The sequence below is a fragment of the Pinus tabuliformis genome, chromosome 8 (genome assembly GCF_031772625.1).
Source record: "Pinus tabuliformis cultivar Carrire ecotype Pingquan chromosome 8, CPIR1, whole genome shotgun sequence".
NCBI lineage: Eukaryota > Viridiplantae > Streptophyta > Pinopsida > Pinales > Pinaceae > Pinus > Pinus tabuliformis.
Window position 1 is genome coordinate 1786753513 of NC_142294.1, and position 11852 is coordinate 1786765364.

The window sequence follows — 11852 nt, forward strand, 5'->3', positions numbered from 1 at the left end:
TGTAACGGGGCAGCAACACCACCTGTTTAATCGCTATCATGGGGGTCCACGGGTGGTTTGGGGGGGGGGGGGGGGGGGGGGGGTGGGCGACAATAATTTTATGAGCCCCCCCAGCAGGTTTTCAGGGGAAACGCCCCTAAAGCTAAAAATAGATGTAAAATTTCCAGATAAAATATTATAATTTCATAGTCAATATGAGTCGTTCATTAGGCAGATGATATGATGGTAGAAGTTATGTTAATTTAGGGTTTTTTGCTCTAGAATGAAACCCTCGGCTTATATTAGGGAATTTTATTGCATTTGTGTAAGTGTATTTTGAGAGAGAAAGAGAGAGGATACTATGTGACAACGAAGAGGAAATTACATCATATCTGATGTAGGTTGCATATCTTCATTTTGTTGAATAATATAAAAGGAAGAACTAGATGTTTCTTTATGGAGGTAGCCCAAACTAGGTGAACCATGTGTATCTGTGTCTCTTTTTTTATGTATTTTCAGTGTTTATGTTTCTGCAATATTTTATGTGTACCATTTCTTTGTAATATATGATTTTCTAACAAAAGGGACTGCCTGCATCAAAGAAATGGAGGGCCAAAGATTTATAGTACTCAAGAAGCTCGTAGAATGGGTGATGTAGCACAAATATTACTTTGAATTTATGCATTCATGGAAAATATCTAGGAAAACCACCAAGAAACCATCATTGAGATGGAATATAAGCCATGTAATTAATTCATTTCCATTTTAATTGACCCTCATTCTAATTACAGCTATGTCAACCTAAAGCTTATGGAAAAGTGAAATTTGACTAAGGAATTTCACACAAAGCCATGGTTGGTTCAATTGGCAACCATTACAAATATAAAAGTTATCCATTTGGTGAAATCATGTGAAGTTGACTCAACACATTTAAACTTGTTTCCATTGGTTGTGTATAGCATATTATTGGGCATGGACTAGTTGTACATGCACTGAACCAAATTGGATTGTTTTTAAAAGAAATTGAATGCTTGGATGATGTTAGGAAAAGGAAAAAATTACAAGGCAAGTGAAATCCAATTTTAGCATACTAATGATAGCAATGTATGCTAAACACAGTTGCTAGAAGGGATGTAAATTATTTGTTGTGCAAATATCCAATGATAAAGAAGCTAGTGACAATATTGGGAAAGAAGAAATCGAAATATTGAAAAAATACCGAGTGTTGTAAAAATATGAGGATGTGTTTCCTGCAGACATACTTGGGTAACCTCCTCAAAAGGAAGTCGATTTCTGTATTGAATTTTTTCTTGGAGTGACACCAACGTCTAAAGCACCATACCGAATGAATATGCTAGAGCTGGTTGAGATGAAATTACATCTTAAGGAAATTTTTTGGACAAAGTATACATAAGGTCAAGTATGTCTCCTTGGGGATCAATAGTCCTATTCGTGAAGAAAAAGGATGGTACCCTTATGTTATGCATAGATTATAAGCAATTAAATAAATTTACCATCAAGAACATATATCCATCTCCACGGATCGATGATTTATTTGACCAGCTGAGACAAGAAACAATGTTCTCCAAGATTGACTTAAGACCCATCTTACATTAGATGCATATAAGAGATGAGGAAATCAACAAAACAAACTTTAGGATGAGTTTTGGTGTTATGAATTTGTGGTAGTTCCCTTTTGGCTTACCAATGCACCTGCAACCTTCATGTACCTCATGAAAAATGTATTGCGTCCTTATTTGGATAAGTTTGTCATAGTATTTATAGATGAAATTTTGACTTATTCGAGGACCAAAGAGGAACACGAACGGAATTTGGAAGCAATATTAAAATTGCTAAGAGAGCATAATATTTATGCAAATCTTAGTAAATGCAATTTCTTCCAATCAAAAATTCATTAATTGGGGCATATTGTCTCAAGAGAGGGAGTAGCAATTGACACAAAAAAATAAGGCTATCATGGAATGGCAAACACCAAAGAACATGGTTGAAGTTAGATCATTCATGGGGTTGGCAGGATACTACAGAAGATTCATTCAAAAATTCTCCAAGATAGGCCACCCAATCACTTCCTTGCAGAGGAATGGAAATGAATTTGCATGGGTAGCTGATTGTGTAGCAAGATTTGATCATTATCTTGGAAGTTTGGATTAACCACAGTTAATTTGTAGCATTGTCTATGTTTCGGTCCATAAGTGGATCCATCGCAAAGACATAAAATCTTAAGGGAAATAATTTTGAGAGAACAATATAAATATGAGAAGAAAAATGAAGGGAAATAATAGAAGAATGTCTACTATGAAATCTTAAAGATTAATTTATTAAATAAGAGAATCTCGGCTATGAAAAATATAAAGATTATTTTTATATATATGGGTTGATGATTATTGAAAAAGGATGGAAAGAATCCGTGAGGGTTTAGGGTAAACCGTAGGATTTTTACTGCAGATTACTGCAGACATCTAGAGCTGTGTATCCGTAACCGACTGTTTGCCCGTCGTTTCCGTTTCTTGCCCGTCGCTTTTGGCTGTCGATTTCTAGCTGGGAACATGGAGGAGACTATGGATGTTGAAGAACTCGATTATTTCGAGGAGCCGTATCCAGACCGTGTCATATTTGGGAATCCCAGTTTCTCCCACCAGCATCTGGCCCTTATTCCTTGCCTAAACCTATTCTGCCTATTTCGTCGCCAGTGGTCTCTTTTTCTGGGCATTGTTCTGCGCCTCCTCTCATTGGGTCACTCTCGATTGATTCATCAGCCTTGGATTGTCCTCCTCTATCACCAGGTACCCTGCACATTTTCACTGCGAATACTCCCCCATCACCCTCTTTCGATCCTCACCCGTCCATTTCGACATTTTTCACCGCACCTCCTGCAGACATCCCTACCTCAGAAGCCCCAAACCCTCCCTCCTCTGCACACTTGCCATCGAGCTATTTCAGGACCACTGCGGTCAAGGTAAAGTCTGCTAAAAATATTCCTTTGGAAGGAGTCCTTGATCCATTGGTGGACCACCCATCCGCTCCTTGCATGGGTAAGAGGAAGACCAAGTGCGTGAAGGCAACCTCTAAGGACATCACCATCAGATTCAGCGAGACCTCTGCAATTGGGGAGGCTGCTTACATGGCTAGTACGGTTCTTGTTGGGCATGTTCGCGGCAGAGCATACTCGGCCAACAGACTCACTCTATGGGTCAAGGAGATATGGGGTGGATTGTTGAAGGAATTACTTGAGGTACAGATCCTTCCCAGGGGTGGTTTTCTCTTCACTTTGCAAAGGAAAATTATACGGATTTGGTTTTTGCCAGGTACTGGCACATAGATATGGCTTTGATCCTTCTCAAGCGATGGAGCCCTTTATTCAACCCTGAGCAAGAGAAAATTGGGGTTGGACCCCTCTAGGTACGCTTGTCGGGGCTTCCATTACAGTATTGGTGTGAGGAAGTCTTTATCAGAATTGGAAATGCTATTGGAACATATTTGGACCATGATCGAACATTTTTGGAATCGAAGAATAGAACCCTCACTTCTATTCTGGTACACTTGGACACTTGCGAGGGTCTAGAGGTGAAGATAACAATTCAATGAGGGAAATTCATCAGGGTTCAGATCCTAGACTATGAAGGGTTCCGTTTCATTGCCGGCGATGCCATAAGGTGGAACATATTTTCAAAGATTTCTCTCTTATTAGAAAAACAAAGGACACCCCAAAGGTAACACCTGATCCATCCAGGATTGACTCGTCGGGCGTTTTGCGCTCTCCTACTCCAGGTCCTACCTCTTCATCAAGTTCTCCTCTTCATAAGGTGGTGGATCTTGTGCACAGATCGATTTCGCCGCCGCTCACCAGGTCTCGAGCATCTGTTGAAGACACAAAAGCTTTGGGTACTCCTCTAATCTCATCTACCTCATCTTTTGCTTATTGTTCATCTGTTGTTGCATCTTTTGTTTACACATCTATGGCACACTGCACAATGTCGACTCCGCCCCTAATTTCCACTACTGCCCCCTCTCTACACTCACTCTCTACTTCCTCCACCTCTCCATCATCCTCCAGGGTTTCACCATCTCATCACTATTATCTTCGTTCCCGAACCCTAGCTAACGGTACCTCGGTTCAACAGGTTGGACTGGGTCTTACCCTTCCCGGTTCAGTTCCTTTGACATCTCGGGGGAGGAAGTCTGATCTCTCAAAAGCCATCAAGCGTGTTGGGGCTGAGGTAGCCTCTAGTCATCAATCCACTCTCAATGGGGTTCTTAGAGCTTTGAATAGCCCGAGTGGAGTTCCCCCATGAAGTGTTTATCCTTTAACTGCAGAGGCATGGCTAGTGCCTCTAAGAAACTAGCCCTGCGGAGACTATTGGAGGTTGAGCCAATTGATATCATATTGCTTCAAGAAACCCTTTGTTCAACTGATCACATTACCAACCCCCTGCAATATCTTGCCTTGGGTTGGACCTTTTTGGCAATGGATGCAGTGGGGAGATCTGGAGGACTTTCCATTGGTTACAACCCTCGCACCATCATGGTTTCTGCATCATGGGGAGGACAAGGATTCATGGGCATTGATTTATTCTCAGTTGAGCTTGGAAAAAGCCTTCGGGTTGTCAATATTTATGGACGCTATCAACAGAGGAAGAATTTCTGGCAACATCTGCTAAACCTCTCGGTCTTTTCTCCTGACCACATTATCATAGGAGGAGACCTAAATTTATCCTTGGGATTCTGTGAATCTTGGGAGTCTATGGCACAAGTGGATTCTATCTCGGGGTATATGACAAACCTCATGGAGCAGTTAAATTTTGTGGATGTCCCCATGAATAATCCCCTACCCACTTGGAGAAATAGAAGGGTGGGCGAAGCTGCACTGGCGCGAAGACTAGATAGATTTCCAATGAAAGGCCCCCTCCTACAGCATCTGCACCATTACAAACAATGGGTTAGCACAGGGGGCATTTCGGATCATTCCCCAATCTATTTGGAGATTTTGGGCCCTCATCCAAAACCAAAAACCCACTTTAAATTTAACCATGTTTGGTTACAGGATCGTGCCTACAACAATCTGGTTACAGACTTCTGGGTTGCCAACCCGATTAATAGAGCTGATTCTTTGGCTAAAGGATTCTGCAATAATATGTCCAAGCTCAAGCACCTTACTATTAATTGGGCTAGAGAGAAATATCTGAGGGAGAACTCACTACTGGTCCACATCGAATTTGAGCTGAGCTCTTTGCTTGATGAGAGAAGCTTGGGGTTTATTTCTGTTGAAGACAAGTCACACTTGATTGAGTTGGAGAACCAGAAGGCCCAAATTTTGAAGGAGAGAGAGGAATCCCTGAGATTAAGGAGTAGAGCCATATGGTTGAAATTTGGGGATGACAACACTATATTCTTTCAAAATTATGCTAAGGGAAGAAAGGTATCAAATACCATTTGGAATCTTCCACTACCTGAGGGAGGAGTTGCTGACTCTTTCAATAAACTCTCCCACCTTGGCTCTACACATTTCAGGAATCTATATAAAAGTCCTCCTAGATCAAATCTTGCTGACATCATCAATGTGGCTAGACATTTCCCAAGATTTGTTAATGAGGAAGAGGCAAAGGAGCTATTCGCACCGGTGACTACTGGTGAACTTGAAAGCACTTTAAAATCGTTCAAGAAGGACAAGAGCCTAGGCCCGGATGGTTGGACCACAGAATTCTATCTTACTTTCTATGAGCTTTTGGGACATGATCTATTAAAAGTTTTGGAAGAGTGCAGACTAATCAGATCTATGTACAATTCCATGAATTTGACTTTCATTGCCCTCGTTCCAAAGTTCGACACTCCCTCCTCATTTGATGATTATAGGCCTATATCTTTGTGCAACTAGTTGTACAAAATTATTTCTAAGATCATTGCCAAGACTCAGGCCTATTCTTACCCCTCAACAATTTTCCTTTCTTGAACACAGACAGATTCATGAAGCCATTGCATCGGCACAAGAAGCTATTCATTCTATCTAGACCAGACATCATAAGGGCATTATTCTCAAGATAGATCTGGCAAAAGAATTTGATTGTGTTAGCTGGATATACATTAAGATGCTTCTTATCCATTTGGGCTTCCCTCATCAGTTCATCACTTGGATTATGGCCTGCATTACTTCCCCTACCTTTAGTGTCCTCATTAATGGCTCTACTTCTCATTTCTTCCATTCTGAGAGGGGGCTTAGACAAGGTTTCCCGCTCTCTCCCCTCCTTTTCTTGATTGTCATGGATGGACTTAGTTGCTTGATTGCATCGGCTAAGAGGGATGGAGATCTCTATGGTCTTAAGATATCAAATGATTGCTTCCTCACACACCTCTTATTTGTGTATGATGTTCTTATCTTCCTTGATGATAGTATTCGGGACTCCCGTACTTTCTCCAAAATCCTCCTTCTTTTCTTGACAGCTATTGGGATGTTAGACAACCAATCAAAATCTACCATCACCTTTGCCCGAACCTCCATTCAAGAGTCCCACCTTGCTCACCAACTCTTTCCTTACTGTACCCATCCATTAGATAGGGGACTCAAATACTTGGGATATTGGATAAAGCCTATTAGTCAGAAGATTGTAGATTGGGTTTGGCTTGCTACAAAATTGGAAAAAAAGGTTGTCCATTTGGAGTCATAAATATTTATCCAGGGCTGGCAGGCTCATCCTTATCAAATCTATCCTGGGGGCTACGCTAGTCTTCTAGATGGCACTTGCATGGATACCCAGGAATATCTTAGCTCATATTCAACAACTTTGCAATAGATATCTTTGGAACGGGAATCAAGAAAAAAAAAAATTGCATGGGTAAGCTGGAAGAAGATTGCACTGCCTAAGAAATGGGGTTGTTGGGGTCTAAAAGATCTCCCTCTATTTGCGCAAGCCCTTGGTGCAAAAATGGGCTGGACTCTGTTGACAGGACAGAACCTTTGGACTACCATTTCTTATCACAAGTATATATGGCCTTAGCACATCATGGACTAGGTTCAATTGCCAAGTTGGCCAAAAACAAGCATCTCATCAGTATGGAAGGCACTACTACACTCTCTTCCTCATATCAAGGATAATCTTGTTTGACGAATAAATGATGGTTCAAAGGCTCACATTGGTTTGGATCCATGGACTGGAGGAGGAGGAAGATATCAACTATCTAGAGATCTCATACAACATCTTCAATCTCATGAGATTAAGGTGATTGCAAATATTGCAGATCATCAAAACACCTGTATTTTTTCCCAAGCATGGAATTCTGCTAAACAGCTTGAATTACCGCCATGGTGGCACCAGGAATGGCAGGAATACATCTCTACACTATCTGAATCACATATCAAGATAAAGGAGGGCCCTGATGAACTTATCTGGTGTCATACAGAGAATGGTATATACTCTCCAAAGTCAGGGTATCTATCCTTGATCTTACACAAAAAACTGAATCAGATTACATCTTTGTGGAAGTACATTTGGAAACTTACAGCACCTTCCCGGACCAGATTGTTTTTCTGGTGTATTCTAAGGGGTAAAGTGCCTACGAGAGAACACCTCACTCACAAATATTTTCATGGGCCTAACTAGTGCATCTTATTCAAAAGCACATCCGAATTGACTTCACATCTTTTTTTGAATTGCTCTGCCCTGATCACTCTCTGGCAAAACATATCTTCTTCCATACATTTTTCTGGGCAATGGGCTGGTGATGATCTTGGCAGTGCTTGGGATGACTGGTTTAATCGTCATAAGGGATACAAACTACAAAGCCTCCCCTTGATTACTAGCTGGTATGTCTGGCTGGCCCGGAATCACTCCATCTTCGAAAACAGGCCAGTGTGTTGGCCTCACATTATGGCAGGAATTGTATCAGCGTATAATGAGATGCCTGAACCAAATCAATCTAGAGTCCGCAGACCTCATACACCTCCTCTCATTGATAAAAACACACCTTGGGTGTATTTTGATGGCGCTGCCAATCAGCAGGGATGTGGTGGCGGTTTTATCCTATACGTTAATGATCAGCATTTCTATAAAGTGAAGATGGGTTTAGGAGTTGGAACAAATAATTTTGCTGAACTCATTTCCCTTCGACACCTCCTGTATTTCTCTTTGGGACATCAGTGCATAAACATAAACATTTTTGGAGACTCAAAGATCATCATAAATTGGTTCAATAATATTACTGCTTATCGCATTCACACACTCAGTAATATATTGGATGAATTTAAATAATGAATCCATACAGGTGAGGATAGTTTTAGGTAGAGGAGGAATGACCTGTTGTAGAGTTTTATGAACCCAACGTTTCGGACTACCAAGTGATTCCATCATCAGGGGAGAATGCGTCAATAGATATTCTTAAAATCATAATGATGTATCCAAGAGCTATAATTAGGGTATATATATAAGTTATTAAACAAAAGAAATAAGAAAATAGGTCGGCTCTTATCTTTTTATTTAATTAATTAATTAAATTATTATTATTATTATTATTATTATTATTATTATTATTTTAATTAATTAATTAACTTATTCAAGGGGATAACTTAATCGAATAAATTTATTATCTATAGAATTAATATTTTCAAGGCACAATTTAATAACATCACTTGCAATCATATCTACAATGAGCATAACAGCAGTGCTGACGAGCTATCCAAGGAGGCCACGACACTACCCAGAGGAGAGTGGATGATTTAGGAGCAGCGAGAGACAAATGAATACCGCTACTTCCATCGTCCATATATAGATCAACACTACCACAGGGCAGAGAGCCCTTGATCACTAGTTATTTATGTCTATTACTAAGAATTGTAAATTTTGACTTTGTACATAGTTTATATATTCAAGACATATATGTGGTTTTTTAAAATGCCCTGCGTGGCATATGTATAGGCTTATAACAGACTGCTTTCACAGATATTTTGGCAGATCACCTTGCGTGGTGAATCTGAAAAGTACATAGTTTTTTTGTGTTATTTTTTGAATCAAGTCCTCGGAGACTAGAATGATACAACATATGCAATCGCATCTACAATATGTAATTTTTCTATGATTAATGAAAAGTTACGTATTTTTCCAGTGGAAAAAAACAAGTAATAATATAATTGTATGATAATATTATTATATTCATATTAATACAGTAATAGACATAGTACTTTTATTATAATAATATTATTATTATTAATATTATGTTATTGTTATAACATTTCATAATAGTAATGTTGTTAACAATATTATGTCATTGTTGTTTTTTTTTAACAAGAACGGTTATGGTGTTTCATTATCTGCTTGGCCAATGGCCACAAATTCGGTTACAGAGTGAGGAGCACTTTCCAACATGTTGTTCTGCCAGGAGGGGATTGGCATTTTCTCTTATCCTTTTTCTCTTTTTACAATTTTCAAAATAAACTTTGAATGCTAATTGTCCTAGATGGAAAGTGCAGACAAACTGATTTAATAATAAACAATAAAACATATTTTTCATGGAATAGGAGACCACAGAGAATCCTTGTTTCTGAGAACGGTTCCAGCTTCTAGATGGACAGCAATATTTGCTTGGGCGTCTGCTGCTTTGTTATTTGCTCTTAGGACATGAAAATATGTCAAGCGAAGTGATTTTGAGATGATTTTGATTCTAGAGAGAAGCCTGGCTAGATGCAGATCAGAAGGGTTAGAGTTGGTCACCACAGCTCTTATAATAACTTGGGAATCTCCGAGGATGTTTGCTTCTCGAATTCCCAGCTCCTTGAGGAATATTAACCCTTGCAAGAGGGCGAGAGCCTCGGCTTGCATGCTTAATGAATGACCAAGCCCCCAGGCAAAGTTATGAGAAGAAATATTCCCTAGCATGATAATGTCACCACCTGCCCTAGCTTTCCCTGGATTCCCTTTAGCTGCTCCATCAAAAAAAAGAGATGGAATTAATTGTTTGGACAGCCATTCCTGAAATTTGATCTCATTTTTCCTGATTTGCCAAACTTCAAGATCTGGAGGTGGGCTTCTTGGTTTATGGAAGTTAATCTTGAAGGCCGTTCCCAGCACTCTGTCATGTTGATTGAGGTTTGAGTCGTCATCTATGCCTTCCAACCACTCACTTAATTGGCACTTCACTGTATTAGCTACTATTCTGTGATCCTAAGCTTTGTCTCGAAAAATCCTCTTGTTCCTTTCTAACCAGATCTGCCAACTAGTGAATTTTGGCAAAGCACTCCATGCTGCTCTGATCTTTTTGTTCTTTGGTTGAGCGCCTGGGTATCTGGCCATCCAACCTGCAAACAGCTCTTGAACTGAAGTGGGGAAATTGAAATCAAAATGCCAATTGTCCAGCAGATCCTGCCAAACAGATTTAGTGAAATTACAATCGATCATTATATGGAGAGCAGTTTCAGAATTTGACTTGCAAAGAACACATCTGGATGGTCCCTTAAATCCTCTGATTTGAAGTCTGTCCTCGGTAAGAATTTTTTGGTGGCTAAGAATCCAGCAAAAATGGTCGATTTTTGGAATGGACGGGAAGTTCCATATCCCAGCCCAGGGAGCTGGGTTGGGAGGGACGTTTGGACGCTCTAAGAACTTGAAGTAACCCTGTTTGACTGTGTAACCAGAGCGACTGTTTTCCCAACCTCTTGCGTCCGTTATGTTGGCGTGGAGGGGAGCCAATCCATGGAGATGGGCTTTGAAATTCGTCCATTCATTTTCCAGATCGTTGGGCACTGGCAACCGCTTCCAGCCTGTCCAGTAATTCTCTGTCCAATCCGACAGATCCCACAACGTGTGTATGTGCGCTGCCTCCATCCAATTTCTGAGCGCTGTAAAATTGCCTGCGTCTACCAAAGGGGGGTGATTCATTATTTTGTCCTTCCAAACCTGCGTTTTCTTACCATTACCGGGAACACAATGGGCACAATTGTTTATCATCGGCGCGATTTTGTTAAGGAGAATGCTAAGGTGTGATCTGGTCGATTCTTTGGGGTGGTCTAAACACCGGAGCCTTGGGCCTCTAAAGTACTTTTTCCATAGCGCAATCTGAGCCCAACTAGGATTCGGGGCGATAATTTTTCATGCTAGTTTGGCTCCCATAGCAAGGTTTTTGGCATATAGATCTTTGAGATTTAATCCTCCTTCGAGATAAGGTTTTGTGACTATATCCCAACTGATTAGAGAGAATTTCTTATCATTGTGCTTGCCTCCTCTCCAAAAAAATCCCCTGATTAATTCATCCATTTTTTTTATAGTTCCCACTGGTGCCAGAAGGACCGCAAATCTGAAGATCAGAAGGCTGTTGAGGACTGCTTTGACGAGCACAGATTTTCCAACGATGTTAAGCCAAGAGGAACCCCAGGAATTCATCTTCGATTTGAATTTATCTATGAGGGAATTCCAGTCTTTGCTTGCCACTTTCTTGTTGAAGACTGGCAGCCCAAGATACTTGAAAGAGGACCAACTAATGGAGGCAGAGAATCCCAAACATCTAGCTATGGAGGAAGCAGTGGAAGCAGGAGTATTCCAACAAAAGATCTGGCATTTCCCCTTGTTTAGCTCACTGCCTGAGATTTTGCAGAAGTCATCCAAAACTGCTTTGAATTTGATGGCTGATTGAAGAGTTGCAGCTCCCAGGAGAAGAGTATCGTCAGCGAAAAGTGCATGATTGATGCGCTTCACTCCTCTTGCAATGCATAGCCCGTTGATAGCATGATCTTGTTGCTTTTTGTTCAGATAAAAACTAAGAACAGAGGCTTGAATGACGAAGAGGAGGGGTGAAAGAGGGAACCCCTGCCTCAGTCCTCTAGTGGCTTTGAAAAATTCAGTGGCCCTTCCATTCACTAGAGGAGCAATCCAGGG

The 11852-nt window shown here is 40.5% G+C and overlaps 1 protein-coding gene across 1 annotated transcript; it reads right to left on the reverse strand.

Moving 5' to 3' along the window:
* Positions 1-10145: 10145 nt before the first annotated feature.
* LOC149243350 (uncharacterized) lies at positions 10146-10928 on the reverse strand. Its single transcript, XM_089371192.1, has one exon. The coding sequence runs from the start codon at positions 10926-10928 to the stop codon at positions 10146-10148; it is 783 nt and encodes a 260-aa protein (XP_089227318.1).
* Positions 10929-11852: the final 924 nt, after the last annotated feature.

Coding starts and splice junctions, on each gene's coding strand:
- LOC149243350 (XM_089371192.1), bottom strand. CDS start 10,928: ATGATAAACAATTGTGCCCATTGTGTTCCCGGTAATGGTAAGAAAACG.